This window comes from Phyllostomus hastatus, unplaced genomic scaffold, assembly GCF_019186645.2.
Source record: "Phyllostomus hastatus isolate PE091 unplaced genomic scaffold, TTU_PhHast_1.1 phas_scaffold_78, whole genome shotgun sequence".
Classification (NCBI taxonomy): Eukaryota; Metazoa; Chordata; class Mammalia; order Chiroptera; family Phyllostomidae; genus Phyllostomus; species Phyllostomus hastatus.
In genome coordinates, this window is record NW_025334041.1 from 78,040,446 (window position 1) to 78,061,001 (window position 20,556).

General features: G+C 37.1%; 1 protein-coding gene across 4 annotated transcripts in view; it reads right to left on the reverse strand.

The window, feature by feature from the left end:
- The window catches only part of CTNNA2 (catenin alpha 2), a 1,104,880-nt gene that overhangs the window by 881,373 nt on the left and 202,951 nt on the right, over nucleotides 1-20,556 (reverse strand). For all 4 annotated transcript variants that reach the window (XM_045827749.1, XM_045827747.1, XM_045827750.1 and 1 more), the window contains exon 3: nucleotides 870-1,065. In XM_045827749.1, the coding sequence (XP_045683705.1) occupies nucleotides 870-1,065 (196 nt within the window). The remainder of the gene's footprint in view (nucleotides 1-869; nucleotides 1,066-20,556) is intronic.

Sequence of the window (20,556 nt, forward strand, 5' to 3'; positions counted from 1 at the left end):
GGGAAATGACAAGAATGATATAACAAGATTTCTGCAATGTGCAACTAGATACAAATATGTGGCCATTAGAGGTAAAAAATGCAGGAGGGAGGCCAGGCTGGGGAGAAGATTTCTGTTTTAATTTCACAGTGCCTTAGAATTTTCAGCTAAAGATGCCAAATAGGCAAATGCTTTGAGAAGGTAGCCTAGGGACTGGTGGTTGCCAGGGGCTAGGGAGAAAGGGGAGTGGGGAGTTTTGTATAATAGGGACACAGTTTGAGTTCTGCCAGATGAAAAAGTTCATGCAACGAGGTGAGTATACTTTACATTACCGAAGTGTACACTAAAAATCAGGTAAGTGGTACATTTTATTTTTATATATTTTAACACAAATTTTTTAAATATGGTGAATAAATAGTATTTTAGCTAACTAGTTAGCTAGATAACTGATCAATCCATCAATGACCAGAGAGCTAGATTTTGGAAGAAAGTTGTGACTGAGAGTACCAGTTGGGGAACCATACGAAGCAACAATAATTTATTACATGACTTTAATTTTCTCCTCCCTTCATCTTTAAAATCCTGGCGTTTGTTGTCTCTGTCAGCATGAGGTCTTCTCATCCTGTTCTCAAGAGTCTGTTTTCATCTACTGAGAGAAAACAACTTGAAGACTTTGAAGTAACATCAGCGCTGGAGTGCAGCTATGCTGTACTGCCACAGGAAAAAAAACACCTCTATTCGTCCATTGACCTAATTCTAGCAAATATTTTAAAAAGACAAATGCAGATAGAGAGCAGGGAAGGAAAGACCAAATATGCACTGATTCTAGAGAGATATCCATGGTTTACTCACTCATACGCATCTCCCTTGAACACGATTACTCTGCCTACCTTGTTTGCGCACATCTTCCACAGCAGCAATCAATTCTTCTTTGAGATCTTGACTCTCCTTAGCGATCTGTTCCCCCTTTTCCAGGAAGTTCTGAGTGGCTTGCTCTACAGACGCAGCCAGTACATGGGCTTTCTTTGACCTCCCTTTCTTTTTACCAGATGGGCCTTTGTTGCTTGTGTTAACAAGGGTCGTCACCTTAAATATAAAAGAAAAACTGTAAATTGACTCTGCAAAACTGTCTAGATATAACATTTTATCATCTCTTAATGTTTAAATATCCTTTGTTTATTAGATTGTGAATGCACATCACATAGCTTCAACTGAAGGAAAATGTGTAGTAGTTATATGAATTAACACAAGAAGTCATTTATTTAAGGCAGAAAAATAAAAGTTAAGAATGGAAATAAGTAGAAAGAGCAGACATGTCTGTAGTTCAAAGTTTCTAGTTCCCTGGAAGTTATGTGTTCACAAAATGACAAATACAGTGTTTGCTGGAATACCAGCTTCAGGGAGGAAAGAGAGCAAAACAAAATGTGAAATTGCCTTTGAGCCCTGAAGTGGCAGAACCAATTCCCAGTGCTGGGCAAAAAGAGCAGTTACCATAATAAACATTGGACTATCAATGCCCATTACTTATAGGTCACCTACCAAGGATGTTTAAGGATTATTTCTCATTTCATCTTTTAAAAACAAAATGATAAATTTAATCGGAGGGGATTGAATGGTTAAATCTCAACATTTGGTTAACAAGCTAAAACTTTCAGAATTGAAATCAGATTTGCATTATCACTCATCATCTAAGTATCATAATTTGAATACATATCGCAACTGCCAAACTTCTTTTGGCACTATATTTAGAGCTATTTAATTGGCTAACAGCCCTGGCTGGTGTGGCTCAGAGGATTGAGCACCAGCCTGAGAACCAAAGGGTCGCTGGTTCAACTCCCAATCAGGACACATGCCTGGGTTGTGGGCCAAGTCCCCAGCAGGGGGCGCATGAGAGGTAACCACACATTGATGTTTCTCTCCCTGTCTCCCTCCCTTCCCCTCTCTCTAAAAACAAATACATAAAATCTTTTTTAAAATTGTCTAACAAAGCTTTTAGTATCTTTTAAACAACTTTTTATCTCTCATAGAATTCGGGACCTTTATTTTCTGCCAGTGAGAAGTTTGGGAGGGAAATGAATGCAATGGTTCAGCAAAAGTTGCTGGTCATTGTTAGCCATGCATTTTTTATCAGTGTCATAAGCACATGGGATCTGTGGTTTATTGCATTGATATTTGTCCTGCTTAGGAGAATGATTTTATCGGAGGTCATCAAAACAGTTAGTCCATAGAAAAGGTCCAAAATGCTATAGCTTCTGCTGTTAACTCCAAATCTGAGAGCAAGCCATGTGATCATTAAAGTCCCAGTTAATGTCCAGGAAATTTATGAAGTATGAGATCACATCAGAAGAGAAAACACACTGAATAAATGCAAACTAAGATAATGTGTGCAGGTAGAACCGATATTGAAGAAGTTGGTAATTCAGTGTTGGGAGCTGTCACAGTCAGTTTTCTTATGATTGCTAATTAGATGCAGTGAATTAAAGGACTGTATAAGGACATTTAAGTATAAACACTACACACAATGAAAGAAATGTAGTCCTTGAGAATAAGACTGTCAGATAATGGTAATTAGCTGTAAAATGTGTGTGCAGTCAGTATGTAACACATTATAGAATTTTCAGTTCCACCCACAAAGAGGCAACCATCAGAAAAAAGGCAGCCTGTCACAAAAGTTACTTTTCGGAGGTGCAAGAATGTTCTCAGTAATGAGGATTTACTCTGACACATAAACACAGCACTTTCAAGGAGACTCAGGAACCCCAAACTCCAAACATAAGCAACAACATTATGCTGGAAACATAAGCAAACCCAGGAAATCCAACAAACAGGTAGGCAAAGGAAGGGCAGGTGTAGGCACGTTGGTAATAGCATCAACAAAATTTTTTAAAAATATGTTTTTAACTTTATTTTTACTGACCATATTTGACATATAACATTGTATAAATTTAAGATATACTAGGTGTTAATTTGATATATATATATAGTAATATGATTGCTGCTGTAGCAATGTTTAACACCTCGATCACATTCCATAAGAACAGTATGCAACTGTTGTCTGTATTCTGCATGCTGTCCATTAGATGTCCTTTTTTTGCTAGGCTCTTTATTAAAAGAAAATGTTCCTATTCTCACTGATATCTAATCTGTTTTCATTTTACACATAATTCTGAGCAGTTTTGATTTAGCTTTTTAGTCTTCTCAAATTAGAAAAACAATAAAAAATGGGGGAGGGAGCTGTTAACTTTAGGCACATGGGCAGCTTTGGGGAGCAGGAGCTGATAGTAGGTCTACCAGAGCAGCTAAATGACTATACCGTGGGTTCATTTTCGTAAAGGCGAACAAACTTCAATTCTTCTGTTACCTCGTGGTACAAGCACTGTTCAGATGATGCTCATAATAACAAGTCTATAGAAAGTGTCAGTTACGTAGAAAAAAAATAAACATGAAACACTACCAGGTAGTGTTTCTCAGGTAGTTCCTAAGAAAAATGTGATTACTTTCAAATGAAGCAAATCAATTCAATCTTCTTTTAGTAAAAGCTTTTGTTTACTCATGGGTGGAAGTGTATGAAGGAGAAAAGAGGAAAAAAGGATAATGATGGGGTTCCATAAATGTTCATATCTTAATCAGTTTAGGACAAAGGAATAATGTCAACTCTCCTTGTTGCTGCTCAGTGTTTTGTTGGGAGACAAAGCCAACAAACTGCAGTCCTGCCCCCACCCCTGCTGCCAATCTAAGGTTTGCTTTCCACAGATTCCATTATCCATGATCAACACATCTAAAAATATTCAAGGGGAAATTCCAGAAATAAAAAACACATACATTTTGAATTTCATGTTTTCCTGAGTGGCATGATGAAATGTCAGCTGCTCTGCTCTGTCCTGAAGGAACATGAATCCTACCATTGCCCAGCGTATCCTTGCTGGGTCTGCTTCCACCCTCTCGTCACTTAGTAGCCCGTTGGGTTTATCGGCTTGATGGTGTCACACTGCTCATGTTCAAGTACCACGTACTTTACTTTATGCACACACATATAACTTATTACAATACATATTATAATTGTACTTTTTTATTATAGTTATTGGCATTAATCTCTTACTGTGACTAATTTAGAAATTAACTTTATCATAGTTATATATGCATAGGAAAAAACATAATATATATAGGAGTTGGTACTATCCACAATTTCAGGCATGCACTGGGGGTCTTGGAACATATGCACAGTGAATAAAGGGGCATTACTGTAGATAACAAAAAAAGAAAGAAGAGATAATATTACAAAGGCAGATGCTAAATTATGTCATCACTTACAGAGAATATGATTCTAGCAAGAAAATGTAAGAGAATTAAAAGTCAAACTATTAGAACTACTATAAGAATGAAGAGTGAGCCCTGGCTGGTGTGGCTCAGTGGACTGAGCGCCAAATTGTAAAACAAAGGGTTGCTGGTTCGATTCCTAATCAGTGCACATGCCTAGGCTATGGGCCAGGTCCCAGTAAGGGGTGCATGAGAGGCAACCACACAATGATGTTTCTCTCCCTCTTTTTTTCCCTCTCTTCCCCTCTCTCTAAAAATGAATAAATAAAATCTAAAAAAAAAGCCCTTAAAAAAGAATGAAGAGTGAGGTGGCTAAATGCTAAATAAATAATAACAATCTAATAGAACAGCAGTAACCAATGAAAAACCTAGTTTTAAATATCACATAATGATCATTTGTTATTAGGAGAGATAACCATAGTACAAAATATAGAATGTTGCATGGGGAAAATGATAAATTTAAGGAAGAACACAGAAGATGATTTAAGTAATAAAGAGACATGCCAATAAGCTCTGGAGGTAACAGGTATCTTTGCATAAGGTTAGGTATCCAGATATCTTTGTGTAAGGTTAGGAACTGCCATTAGTTCTTGGGTAGATGGTACTTACAGATTTTTGAGTCTTTTAAATGATTGTTATTCTGTTGAAATTCTTGGCTGGATGCCATGCCTCCCTCCTACACAAGCAGGCTTTCTTTCTAATTCCCACACCAACTTTTACCTAAGGCAGGAAATATTCAAGATCCACACACTCTCCTTTCTTCTCTAACAATTTTGGAGCACATCTTTTGTACAGTAGGGGAGAAAGAAAGAAAGCAAGAAGTTCCAGCAACATAGACAAAACATAATAGCATGATTATTGACATGTAGAAATGGATATGATGTTTTCCAAGCCAGTAAGGAGACCAGTCTTACTTGAGAAGAACGCTATATATTAAAGATATAGGGAATAAGATTAGATAGATGTGGTAGAACAAAACTTGGAAAAGCTTTGAAATAGGAGTTTAGACTTTACTGGTCACTGCCCATTTTTTTTTAAAGAGAAGCATATGTTAAAGTATTCATTTCCTCTTTCCATTCATTTATCAGCCCATTAAATTTTGCTTTTATCCTCACACCTCCTGTAGCAGAGCCCTTTTAAAACTGATATCTTGCTAAGGTACTTAATAAGTTGTCAAAATCAAATTAGTTTTATCTTATCATACCACTCAGCCACATTTAGTGCAACAGAAGCAATTACCCTTCCTCCTAGAAATATTTTCTGGCTAACTTTCTTAGCAATAATCTTTTCCTTCTCCAAACTCCTGTAGTTTCAAAAAAGACATTTTCTACCATCAAATTTACTTTTCTCTGTACTCATTTTTATCTTCCTCCCTCATATGTGAAGAAAGGCATGCTATTACACAATACCCCTATAACTAATCTGATCACATCCTCCAGAGCTGTTTCACTAGCTGCACCAACTCCTCTTCTAATCTTGAACACCTGCCTCTCTTTAGGCTCCTCAACCTCAGCCTAGAAGGTTACTTGATTCCTCTTTAGATACACTTCAAATACAGCCTCAACATCTCTGCTTCTCATTAAAGAATAGAAGAAATCATACAGCTTGTAGCTAAGAGAATAAATGGTCAAAGGACCTGGGACCTTGACATAATGATGGTCCCAATGAACCCTGGCCAATGAAAAACCTTAGCAATAGCCAGAGGATGGCACCTTATTTTCTGATATGCTGATGGTGTGACCATGAATATAAACCTGTGAGATTCAAGGTGGTATAGACTGCTCACCATTTAATATCACTAAGTGTAGACCCTCCATTTTTGCACAATAACAGTAATACAATGCCCACACAATTTCATTCCTTTTTTTTTTTTCCAATGCATTTTATTACATGACAATTTATCTCACTATGACCCTTCTACTTGATCAGTTCTCTGCTTCCAGGATCTCAACAGACATACAATACTTCTTTTTCCAAAACAATAAACAATTGTGAGTGCACTGAGGCACTTTGTCTTGGCAACTCTGTCACATCTGCCCAGAGCCAGCAATGGTATAATTTGTCTAAATCTCATTCCATATGGCAATCAACTGAAAATGAGTTCTGCAAATGTCATTGTCCCCTGGAGTCTGTTAGAAATGTAGAATCACAGGCACCACTAAAAGAGCTACTAAAAGAGGACCTGTATTTTAACAAGGTCCCTAGATAATTCACATGCACATTAAAATCTGAGAAGCTCTGAATTCTAGGACAATGATTAACAGCCTTTATCACACCTAAAGATCACCTAGGTGCTTGTTAGAAGACACATTTCCATAGCTTACAGTGCCTCTGTTCAGGTAGGTCTGAACCAGGGCATTTTGCATACATCACATGAAATCATGATATATATGGATTATTGACTTTAGAAACAGCAGTTCAGTTAAAGCAAAAGAAAGACAAGAGAATTTACTTTTAAAAGTAAACTCTTCCTCTTATTTTAGTTACCACGACCTATCATAAGTTCTCAAAAAGAATTTGTTGATGAATTGATCATTTGATTCTTGGTTGGGAAGCCATCTCCTCTATTAAACAATTGCAAGGAATTTAGAAAAGTGAGAACATGCAAGTGTGAATGCTGCAAACCAAGCAATGATTTGATCTCCAGAAGACCAATGAAAGACGATCAAGAGCTGAAAACAAAAATGATAACTTGGGCATCGTTTTTGCTAGATTCATGCACTTTAAAAGTGTGAGTAGTCTTTGTGAATTCCACTATTGGTGAAGTTCTGGAGTATTTCATTTGTCATAATTACTCAACTAACATAACACAGGGCTTTGATTACTGTGTAGCCTAAGAAAAAGCAAGACCTTAGTGAGTTGAATATTTGAGAAGAAAATTATCAAAATCAAGTTGTTTATTCCAAGAACAACTGAAAAATCTGAAACAGATCTGAACTACTTCTAGTTAATTATCTCTACAAAGAAAGCCTACATATGTGCTGCATTCAAGTTACTGCTTTTTGCAGATGCACCTTCAACTCTTGTTACAAGGCAAGCCTTCTCACTCAGTTGCTTTGGTATATATTTCTCAACTACTTTATCTTAAACAATATAATACCAAATTCAGAAAGTAACCCAAAAATGGATATTCGAGGATTTGGGTGCTGAGGTATTTTTAGGGCCAAGATAAGTAGCCAATTACACCTATATTAATTTTTTTCCAGGCTAAACTTTCTGTGGATGTAATTTATGGAACAAAACAATTAGGTAATGTATCATCCATTCATCTTGTAGGTGAGAAGTGATTCAAACTTATTTCCTAGGAAATATCTGAATACTGTCTATGAGCCAAGCTCAAACAAGGTGTCCTTCTCTTTAGGCACATGTTCTTCAGAAGAACTTCAATTTCCATTAGAGGATGTTAAATCGACACTTTTCCATTAAGGCATGCTGTTCATAAGTAAGTAGCAGCATAGAAGAGTTCCATTTCTCAACCTCCAAGGGGTATGGTCTAGATTCATTGCCATCCAAAAGCTTGTGTGGAATAAACAGCATTTGGTTTGTTTGAAGGAAGTTCAGCTCATCTCTCTCTCCTCCTGTTATAAGATCCCCACCAAACTAAAGTAATGCAGAGAAGCAAAGAGAATGGGTGTTGTACTGGACACTGGAGCAAGTTCTATTGCCTCCGCATGCTATGTGCACCTCAGAGGAAAGGAAAAGAAGTGCATTGTGTGCACTCTGAGGTGACTGATAAGACATCATTCTTCACATAATACAAAGACATTTATGTATAATTTCAGTGCCAAAAATATAGGATGCTCTCCCTAGAAATTGCTTTGATTTTATTTTGTGGACAGTTTGAGTAATAAATTAATGTTTCCTTTTCACACTAACGTCAAAAAGTTTAACCCAAACTTGTAGTCCCTGCTCTAAGGCATATGATTCAATAATTCTGAATTATTACTGTATTATTACTGTACTAGTCCCAATCTTTCCTCCTTATCAGTACTTATAGTCATCTTGTCTTTTTTTAAAATCGCTTTCCTTTAAGGTCTATTAACCTTCTAGTACTTTACATATCCTGGAATACATCCTGAAATCTTTGCTGGAAGACACAAGGATATATTGTATTGTGTCAACCCTAAGATAAGCCTTTTTCCCACACTTTTATGTAACCAAAATAAGGATGAATCGTGCAATCTATTTCATTTAAAAGATATATTTGATGGTACTTCATAGTTTTTAGAAATACTTAAAATATATATAATTTAGATTTGATAAGACATAGTAAATCAAACACTAACAAGAAACAAACTTGTTCCCACCTTGGAGACAACTGTACTTGAATAATATTTTTTTAAAAAGGAAAAAAATATAAAAAAAGAAACAAACTTGTTTGAAGAATCTACAGAGAACCTAAAATCTGCATAACTTTCAATGTCCACACTCACAGCAATGAAAAATGATGCTTAAAATTAATTCATTGAAGCAATGCCAGACATTCTCTGAAGGAGCAATTGCTTACAATCAGGAATTTTCAATGAGTAAGAAGGTGTTTCTGTTTTTAAAACTCCGAAATATTTTAACCATCAGTGCCCACCTGCAGCGACCCCATGCTGTTTTGAATGCCCCTGAAAATTAAAGAATGACTAAACTGTATTCATGATTCAGTTCTCTATATTTACTAAAGTTAAAACAAATAAACTAGGCTGTTCCAACACATCTGAAAGCTCTATAAAAACATATATTTGACTCAATATTATGTTAACTAAAGGATTCAGTCACCCATATTCCCCACATTTTCACTGACTTTTTACTGCAGTCTTTAACAAGAGCACTTCCTTTGACATATTCGTGTTTTAAAGTTAGTGGATTCTGATCCAGAGTGCACGCACTCTACAGGGAATAATGGACAGCTGCTGGGATGCAGGGAAAATACCAGGACTCTATATTGGTTTTTGCCCCAAAATATTTAAAACATAAATGAAGCCAGACTAATGTTTCATATAAGGGCTTACTTATCCTGATACCACCATCCCCTCTCTACATCAGATGGTCTTGAGCTACATATATGGGGTACCATAAGGGAAGGGATGGCATAAATCTGAGAAATTGTCAGTGACAGCCTTACACTTTCAGGTAAGTGTAAGCTCTGGTGTGGTAGATTTAAGGATTAACTGATTTTCAAACACACACACACACACACACACACACACACAGCCTCACAAAATGGACCAGAAACTTTAAAAAAGACTCCTGCAAAGAAACTGAACTTGAAGATAGTAAAAATACAGGCACAAGTGAAGTGCAAGAAAATGCAAAGCTGACTCTTCTCTCACTCTTAACACAAACTCTTTGTCAGTTACATTACGAGACAGAAACAAAAAGGACATGGACAGCAGTGTGGAAATTAACTGTGGGAGTGGGCAGTAGGATGGCTGGAGGGGGGCAAAAGGGGAGAAATCGCGATGACTGTAGTAGAAGAACAATAAAAAATGATTTATAAAAAAAGACAGTCTAATCACAGCTGAGAACATAAAATATGTATTTACATCCATTATTACTAACAATGACTCTCATCCCATTTCCTTGAGGTGGTAGCTAACGACGGCCTAAAGTGACTATGATTTATAAAACTTTAAAAACATGATGCACACAGAAAATTTAGCCATTGTTGCTATGTATTTTATATTTACTTGTTCTTAATGGAAACTAAGTTTTATTATTTCTTTATTGGTCATGGAGAAGACGTCATGGTGCTACCAAACCTCCTTCTGTTTCCTCTGGTCATAAGACTAGTCTACATCGACTGACGGAATTGTAGGCAATGGAAGGTGAGCAGTGGTGAGGGGCAAATTTCTCAACCTGAGCCTTCAAAATCCTCCTTCCTGTGTTTGCCCCAGGCTGAGAAAGTTGAAGGTGGTAAAGCCACAAGCTGGAAGGAGCTAGAGTCCCCGAATTCTACCTTGGAGGAGAGTGATATATTTCTTGGAAAGACTCTCCAGTTTTATGTAATCAGATAAAAACGTCTGTGTAGACTCTGAGATTTTGAGGTTTATCTGTTACAACAGCCAATACTAACTATACCACTGTTAGTTATAGAGTTATTAGTTATAGAAAAAAATATTATTAAAGCTTACATCATTATTTTAAATGTTTATATTTATATACTTTATTAAACTCTAACTGACATACAACATCATTTTTGTTTTAGGTAGACAACATAATTATTTGACATATATACAAGGACTGGCACAAATAATGCCCCTTTTATGACAAAATGTTTTATTATAAAATCATAAACATGTAATTCTGTAATGTAGCAATATCACACTCAAGCACACCATATGACATTTTAGGTGAAATGTTCAAATTAAAACTGTAAATTATTATACCATATTATTACCCTACCAACCAAAGTCAAGCAGGCGTTACTTCTTCTGGACACCATATATTGCAAAATGACCACAATAAGTCAAGCCCATCATCACACATAGTTACCATTTTTTTCTTTTGATGAGAGCTTTTAAGATGTACTCTCTAAGCAACTAACTTTCTTTCCTTCTTTCTTTCTTCTGGTCTTTCTTTCTTTCTTTTTACAAAGGTGGAGGTTTATTTCAACAAAATGTGAAAAGAATACATCCGACTAGCTCATCAGGGTATGCAGCCATCGAATTCTCGATGAGACAAGTGAGGCTGCTTTGTGAATGAGGTGAGCAGACAACACAGCAATCTCAGCTCTAAAAGTCTTGGTCAATACGTCAGTTACACTCCTCTTGCCTCAGTAACCCTGTGTGTGTAACAGACTGTGGGAATACCAGATCACTCACATTCTGTGGCTCCTTCTGACTTCCCCATGTGAAAAATCTTTGTATAAGGTAAGACTTAATGTGAGGCACTCAGGTGGAGGAACAGGCATTACAGAGCTCTAGAGAGGAAATGGATTTGCTTAGTGTTTCACAATTTGGTGGATGGAGTGGGGAGAGGTAAACCAGTGTAACCCCCTCTGAGGAAATGCCAGGGCAGGCACAGGCTAGCACCGGCCAGCTGCAGAGTCCAGGACTTCATACCAGCTGTCAGTGTGGGGAGTTGTATTAATTGTGCAACTTTCAAATCTATAGTATAGTGTTATTAACTAGAGTCAACATGTTGTACATTATATCCCCATAACTTATTTAATTTATAACTGAGTGTCTGTACAGTTTGACCACTTTCAGCCACTTTGACCACCACCATCCCCAACCTCTGGCAACAACCAATCTGTTCTCTGTATTTCTGAGTTCATTTTTTAAAAGTATTCAATATATAAGTGAAATCATATGGTATTTATCATTCTCTATCCGACTTACTTCATTTAGCATAATGCCCTCAATGTCCAACAATGTTGTCTCAAATAGCAAGATTTCATTCATTCTTATAGTTGATGAGTTCTCAAGGGTTCCCAAGTGTTGTGGACCAGAATGCGCATGTGTGAACAATGACCCTTTCACTGTATTAGTCATTGTGGGCTGGTAGACATAAAGTGTGGCCATCACAGAGCAACAAATCCAGATCAAATTTTTCATTAACCTTGAACATTCCTCAGTGGAAACTATGTGGATGATTCAGAAGTGTTTCAGGGACAATACAATGAGTGTAGTGCAAACAAAAATGTGGTGCAAACACTTCGAAGATGGTCAAGGATCTTTTGAAAGTGATCCATGTTCTGGAGGCCTACAACAAGCAGAACACCTGAAAATATTGAACATGTACAGGCTGCAATCAACTAAGATTGGCAACTGACAGTGCAAGAACTAGAAGCTGACCTGGGGATTCCAAAAACTACTGTCTGAGATTTTGATGCAGGATCTTGGCATTAAACATGTCATGGCAAAATTTGTTCCACGTCTTCTGCTACCAGAGCAGAAGGAACATTGTACTGCAGCTACCAATGACTTGATTTAAACTGCAACCAATGAACCAGCTTTTCTCAAGAAGGTCATAACTTTGAAAGGGACTGAGGAGTCACTGTTCTATGTACAATGTTTCTTGTATCTTGTACCTTCTTCGATAAATGTTTCTATTTTTCATATTACATGGCTGAATACATTCCTCCATTCATTCATCCATAGACACTCAAGTTTTTCCATGTCTTGGCTATTGTAAATGATGCCAAAATAAACATGGGGGTGCAGATATCTTTTCAATATAGTGTTTTCATTTCCTTTGGATAAATTCCTAGTGAAATTGGTGAACCATATGGTAGATCTGTTTTGTTTTTTAACAGATAGGGGAAGGGAGGGAGAAAAAGAGGGAGAAAAACATCAGTGTGTGGTCATCTCTCATTTGGGGACCTCCCACTGGGGACCTGGCACACAGGCATGTGCCTTGACTAGGAATCAAACCAGCAATCCGTTCACAGCCCATGCTCAATTCACTGAGCTATACCAGCCAGGGCAGTAGATCTATTTTTAATTTTTTTGAGGAACCCCAATACTGTTTTCCATAGTGGATACACCAAATTATATTCCCCAAAACAATGCACAGTGTGTCCTTTTGTCTCCAAAGTATATACCTGTGTGTGTGCATATGTATATACAATGTATATAATATATTAGTTCAGAAATGTATGCTTATTGAGAAAAACAAATCATACACACACATAGAGAGAGATACAGAATCTTAAATTATCCCTTTTCCCCTTTTCTTTGGACCACAATGGTAAGTAAAACCCAACTTATCATTAAGCACACAACACTCCAGCACTGACAAGTCTGGAGGTTGGACAAAAGCTACTACATGTTCCATTGTCACTGAAACCTGAATTATGGTGTTTTGGAGAGTATCACTCTCTTGAGTACTAGATACAGCAAAACACATTAATCAGATTGAGGAATCAAAGTTATTCAGAAACAGATCAACCACATTCTGCAATCACTGGAGGTGACAAGAGCGGTAAACAGCTCCCAAAGACACTTGTAATAAGCAAGTCTAAAAGGATCAACAAAATCATAGTTGCAACATAGGTGATTTGATTACATTAGCACCATGCTTTATTATTTTACTTACTAAAGTTAATATGTGTTACTATTAAGTATATTGAGTAGAAGCAACTTCCAAAAGTGACAGATATCAAAACCAAGAAATCTTGTAGTCACCTAAAAAATGAAAACCCCTATTCTAATGGGACAAAGAGATTTTAGTGTAAAATCATGTTAATCTCAACAGAAAAAGAAAAAAAAAGATGGAGAAAGAAATGATCAGGCTATTCAGAAGCAAGAACACATAGCATTAATTTCTTTATTCTTACCTAACATTTTAAATGTATTTAAAGAAACTTCTCTAGCAGGAAGCTTGAAATATAAACATCTTATGAAATAAAAATTAATTGTTCATTTTCTCAAACATTTTGTATAACCATTAAGCCTGTCACCCTCTTTGTGTGTGTGCACGCTCTCACACACACCCAGAACAGAAAACACAGGCTAGAATCCCCATCATGCTACCTTGACTTTCATGCTTTTGCCGCAGGACATATATTTTAAAAATGCGAATCTTGGTAAGCATGATATATTTTAAATATAAATTTCAGGCCACCTTTTGGAAGTACTGATAAGGAGCTTTAGATTCATGGTAAACTCATAAATATAACAACTGGAATTAATACTAAAAGGAAAAAATATATAAGCCATTATCATTTCTGGGAACAAAACCAACAGTCAAGTCTCACAATGAGGAAATAATACTAGCAAGACACAGAGGGATACATTTAATCCAAAACCTTCTGAGTTGAGGAAAAAACTGTTTCCTTACTAGTGTATTTTAAAACCATTTCTTCCAAAACCTAAAAGCAAAATAATCCTACCAAACTATCATCTTTTCTGTTGTTGACTAGTTTCTATTCCAGAATCAAAACAAATCGTGATTAATAATTCCACCTGTTCTTTCCTTAATCAACTACAAAACAGTAAGTGCTCTCTAAATATGCCCAATATGTCCTTGTTACACACACAGCACTTGGGTGTGAGAGTGAGGAAAGGAAAGTGTAATCCCTGTTACTCAGATAAGGACACTAAAGCGTGGAGAAAGTTGCCTGCAAGAGGTCATAAAGCCTATTGTAGAAGGAAAACTCAGGTTTTAATTTGTCTGACACTGCCTGTTTACTCCCTAAAGACAGCATTCAAAACATATTGTCCTAATTTTATATACAGTCCAAATTTCTAAAACAAAATAAATTACATTTTTATCGCTAAAAAAATGGATGTGGCTAGCTACACAATTTTATTACACCATGCATGATATACCGTGTTTTAAAAAACATTCCCATGTTTATCAAAGAAATAATTACATTATCTACTGACATTTTCTGATTTTGATAAGTAAGTGAACATTATTTTTCTCCCATTACACTACAAAGTGCTGGTAAAATGCCAATGGCTTGAAAAAACACCACGGTGGCATTTTACTGTGGAGTCATCTCTTTCTGGATAGAATGCCAGCCTTCCACTTGAATGCACTGCCATATTGTCTAGCTGCATTCTTTAAGCATTGCTTTTCAAAGACTTCAAGGTTTTAAGAATTGTTAATGAAATAAAGGGGAAAATGAGCACTTTGTAATTATCTTGTCAACATTTGTCTTTTGAACTTTTCTTTGGACAGTATACAGAAAAGAAAGCAGCTCATTTTCTACTACAGGATATCATTTCTCTTTCCAAACTGCATTAGCATTTTTGCAACTGCACAATGGGGTCTAGTTGATTGCTACTGAAGCAATATTGCAGAGGGAAATGTCAGCAAAAGGCTATGGCGTGGGGTAGTGGAAAGAATCCGAGCTTTGGAGCCTGCCATTTCTTATCTGAGTGAGAAATTACTGAATCTTGGGTTCAGTTTTGTATTTTGAAAAATGAGAGTAATTATACACACCTCATAGCAATGGTGTGCGTTTTCAACATGATAGCTTATTTAAGGCACTAGGCTCTGAGACAAACAAGATGCTCCAAAAAATAACAAAGAACATACAACCCTGAGTGGAAACAGTCCTGGACACAAAGCCAGAACACCTGAACTTGAGCCCCACACCAGCCACTTATTGGCTATGAGGCTCAATTAATCTCTTTGAGCCTCATTATTTTTAGCCCTCAATTAAAAATTATTTCTAAGTTACTTCAAACTCATATATTCTATAATGCTAATAAAATAAAATTCTTAACTCATGGTTCAGGATGGTAAATAAGTTTTATATATAAATATCTGAAATCTATTCTCTGTTTCACTGAAGTAGACTCAATAAATAGATGAGCATTAATTTAACAATGAATATTCTGATGTCAGAATCTAACAAGTTAACAAAGAAAGATCAAAAATCTCCTTTTGGGGATCTTTCATAAGAAACTGGGTATCTTCTGAAGCTCTTCTAGGGCTCATGGGAGCCCTGCAGACCCCTGGGGAACCACTCCAATATTTCGTCCAAGTATTTCATGAAATTCCTCATAACTATCTTTAGATATGAACCTTACCTTGATGTTTTCTATGAACTTCTAAACTGAATATGCCTGTATAGTACCATTAATTGAGCTTAATTGTGAAGTCTGTTTTTTTTAAATGCTTTTTTTTTTAGATTTTATTTATTTATTTATTTTAGGGAGGGAAGGGTGGGGAGAGAGGGAGGGGGAGAGAGAGAAACATCAATGTGCGGTTGCTGGGGGTTATGGCCTGCAACCCAAGAATGTACCCTGGCTGGGAATCGAACCTGGGACACTTTAGTTCCCAGCCTGCGCTCAATCCACTGAGCTAAGCCAGCCAGGGTGAAGTCTGTTTTTTGTTATTAGCAATGCATCATTCATATGTAATTACTTTTTTCACATAGCATGGAGGATAGTTCAGTTTTAAAATCAAATATTTACATTTTTTGGAAAAGTATATTTTTAGCAATGTGCTAGTAATTTTGAGAAGCCAGGGCATTGCTGAGCTAGAATGTCTGAGGCAGGTGTTTAATTAGACTAATTAAGCAACATGTAGTCACTTCCGGTTTTCCATTTGCTCTTTGTAAATGTAGATAAGCAACACAATTGAGTGCCTAATTAGACTATTTAAAACTGACTCACTTTTTATAACCAGGAATTTTTTAACCCACAATCACAAACTTAAAACATAATAATATGTCATAGGAAGTCCTACGTATTTTTCTTTTTGATATAACCACCATTTTTTATTTTTTCATATTACTGTTACAATATTAACATAGGGGAATAAGAATAATGAAATGTACGCCATATATAAGGGGCATAAAAGACTACATATTTACTGCTCTCAAAGTATTTATTAGCAAGAATAAGATGTACCTTCTTTTGCCTGACTCACTCTTAAGAAAAATCAACATATTTAGTTTTCCTAGGAATCAAACCTGAAAAACTGTCTTCATTAGAATTATAATGACTTAAATCAACTGCATATAAATCTCTGGTAGTTATTAAATTTCAGATGGACAAAGGTAAAAATTACTCTTCAATTTCTCTTCTTCTTCCCCTATCAACATTAAGGCTATCCTAAAAGTTCATTTTTAAATCACCCAACTACACAACAAATCCGAGTCCATTTTTGGGTCCCTCAAAGTACAGTTTATATGTTCCTGAATAGTATGTGTATTGACTAGGAAGTGTGTATATATATATATATATATATATATATATATACACACACAAACACACACACAGTTTTATGATGGTTCAACTTACAGTTTCTCAACTTATGACGATGTGAAAACAACATGCATTCAGGAGAAATCATACTTCAAATTTTGAATTTTGATCTTTTCCTGGACTAGTGATATGCAGTACAATACTCTCTAGCGATGCTGAGCAGTGGCCGTGAGGCAGAGCCCCTCATCAGCCACTCAGTCCCAAGGGTAAATAACCATATTCTGCAACACTCGCAGTGTACTGTGTTGTCAACATATTATGTTTTGTGTTCTATAGACCCATCCTGTCTATAGAACACCCATCTCTGTCTCCTGACTCTGGTAAGAAAAAGAGGAAGGCACTTACTCTTGAGAAAAAAACTCCAGATAACTGCCCAACTACAGGTTAATGTAAGTGTTCTGAGCACATTTAAGATAGGCTATGATGTTGGTAGGCTAGGTTATTAAAGGCATTTTTGAATTATGATATTTTCATCTTATGCCAGAGAGAGGTAACATCAGATGGACTATTGCTTAAAGTCTCACAGAAGTCAGTAAGTAGCACAGGCAGGGTTTGCAGCCTCGATTCTCTCCTCATCATCCTAGCCTGATCATCTTTTATTTCACATTTGAGTAGCAAAATGGACTTTGATATCTTAGATAGAAATGTTTTGTTTTATGACATAAACTCAAATAAAATTCATAGAAACTGAACACTGCAGCATGCTAAATATGAAAGGCATGCATCATCATGGAACTGGAATCACAACTTCTAATTACAACAAAAGCTCATGCAGCTCACTCTCTAAGCCTAAATTCTGTAAAATGCCAAATGTATACAGTGAGACTAAGGCTTTTCTATGGTCCCTTGTGGCTCTGGTGTGCTGTTGGTCATACAGCAGGAGAAAGCCAGATAGAGCAGCACAACAACCAGGGAGTGAGTAGCATAGGGTGGGTATGTTGCACAGACAAGCTACTCACCATAACCCATTCATTATTTCTCTGACGTGGGGCTGGCATGGAACATGAATATCTTTAGGAAACAACACTGAGTCTACCTCATCCCCCTAATACCTAGAAACACACAGAACAGCAGACAGCCCCCATGTTCTCACAAAGGTTTCTAGAGGAGCCACCAGTGAAAGCAGGAAAGCAAAGGGGCACATATCCTGAGTTCACAGATCAATAAACACTAACACAAATGTCAGACTCCCTAGCCCACCCTTCCTGTGCCTTCCCCTCAGAGGTGTCACTGTCATAATATGAGTAGGCACACTAAATAGAACCCAGAGTAAACCGAGAAGGGGCAAGAGAATTAGAGAAGCCAACTGGAGACAGAGGCTAGGGTTGTCAGGGGCCATTAGCTTCTGTGATGCTACATGTTGGGCTGGGGACCCAAGTTTCACAAGTGTCGTCATAGGCAGCATCCAGCGGGCAGTCCAGAGTTGGGATGGTAGTTGAGACATTCTGTTGTTAATACTGTAAACTAGGCAGCTGATGCTGATGTCATGATGTGGCAGAGTAATCCGCCCATTCTAGGGAAGATCTAGGCCGGAGCTGAGGGATCTGGAGGCAAGATTCAGGCTCACTAAGCCAGGCAGCAGCTCAACAGAAATTCAGATCCCAGGTTCTGGGGCTGTAGTACAAACAAAGACTTCACCAGCAGAAAAGAGGAAACGGCAGTTAATCCAAAGACCAGGCCTAAAAAATGGAACCAGTACAACAGGAGCTGGGGGAATGCTAGTACTCACACGTATGCTTCTCTTGGACACAGCGTGACATATACATTAGCAGTAAGCCTCAGTTCCACCACCCATAAGGCAGGGATTACGCTTCAGGGATACTTGCTGCTCTTATTACAACTGACCTGGAAAATGGACAGGCCTGCAGTTCTTATATGCATTCTCCTTTCAACAGTCCAGGTATCTTCCTCTTTTAAATGAACCCAGACTTATGCATAGAACCAGAGTCCAAGCAGTTGTAGCTCGTGAAGAAGCAGCCTCTTACTGAGTGGCACAGTAGTGCCCTGGAAACAATATTTACCACATGCTAGTACATAACTGATACTGGAAGTTCATTTAATAGGGCAACATTTCCATATATTTGGATTATAAAGTCAATTAAACAATGAGTAAGATATTAAAATTCTAACCTGGTATACAAAAGATAATACCTGATCTCCCTCAAGTTCATTTTTCTTCTTACAATGCATCACCCCTATTTTAACTCTCAATGGCTGCCCTGATGCCAGGGAAGGGAAAGCAACCCAGGTTTCAAAATGACTTTTGATAACACAACTAAAAAGATTCTCTTTTTAAAAAGTATTTTTCTTGAGTTTTAGAGAGGTGAGGTAAAAGTGCTGGCAAACAAAGCAGCAGGCTTTCAAGAGAACTCTGTTCTAAATCTGTTTAAAAAAGAAAAATCTAGGATCTCCAAAGCCAATGGATGTGTGAAGGAGCAAGTGAGATAAAGAATCATGTGAGTCTTCAGGGAATGGAGAAGGAACTCAGCTAGCTCTACTTGTCTTTTTAGCAGAAAACTTTTCTTAGGGAAATACCAAAGCAAAACATTTTTTAAAAAGACCTTTATAAATGTTACAATATCCCATTTGTCTACTTTATTCTATGGCTATCTTAATTCGTCACACTTACTTACTTTCACTTCCCTTTATATTAATATAAAACTCCTTCAAAATAAAAATAAAAAGCAGTTCCAATTTTGTAGAAATGTTAAAGTTCATAGATAAAAACAGCATCTGAATTCAAAATAGTATTACTGTCAGGGACATAATCATAATCAGCCTCAAACTGGATGTTGAAATTTAGCAACTCATTTTTCAGCCTCAGAAAATATCTATTGAGTGCCTACTATGTCTACATGCCTTTCAGGATACTGAGCAATGGGTATGCCCAGGTGAACAAAACTAACATTGTCCCTGTCCTCATGGCATTAGAATCTAGTAGAGGGGAAGATTAAAGAAGTAAATGCAATATATATGTAATACAAACCTAAACCAGTGAGCTAATAGAAAGTGTGCAGTGAGCCAGCACTGAAGAGACTCATTCAGATGACCTCATTTAAATGGATGGTGAGGAGAGACTGTGGAGTTAGCTTAGATAATCTCAGAGATCAAAAATTCTGGGGACCTGGAGGAACCACTCCATGCTGATACACTTAAGATAATTGTGGGAAACTTCAGTTCTCTAGTAACCTGTGGGGGGGCTCCACCCACAGGGCCCCCACGGATGAGAATTAGTCTACCAAGACATGATCTGCTTGGGGAGGAAAGGTAGCCCATCTCTCAAAGGAGAAGGGCCAAGAGCCTTTTCCTCAATGGGCTTTTACTAGGTTTGTTTTGCACAGGAATACAGGTAAATCTCATTAATCGTTGTCAGGCAGTAAGGATCAAACAATAGATAACAAAGAACTCTGAGGGTCTATTCTGAGTCAGGGTCAGATAGCTAAAGAGCTATAAAACTGAGGAACAAACTCACTTCCTGCTTGGACCCTTAACATTTAATTGAGAGCATTCTAAACAAAGCAGGTTTGACAGGATTTTATGCATTCTTTCTTAGGCCTGATGGCCTGTGGAACCTGACCTTTCCAGCACAGGGCTGCACCAC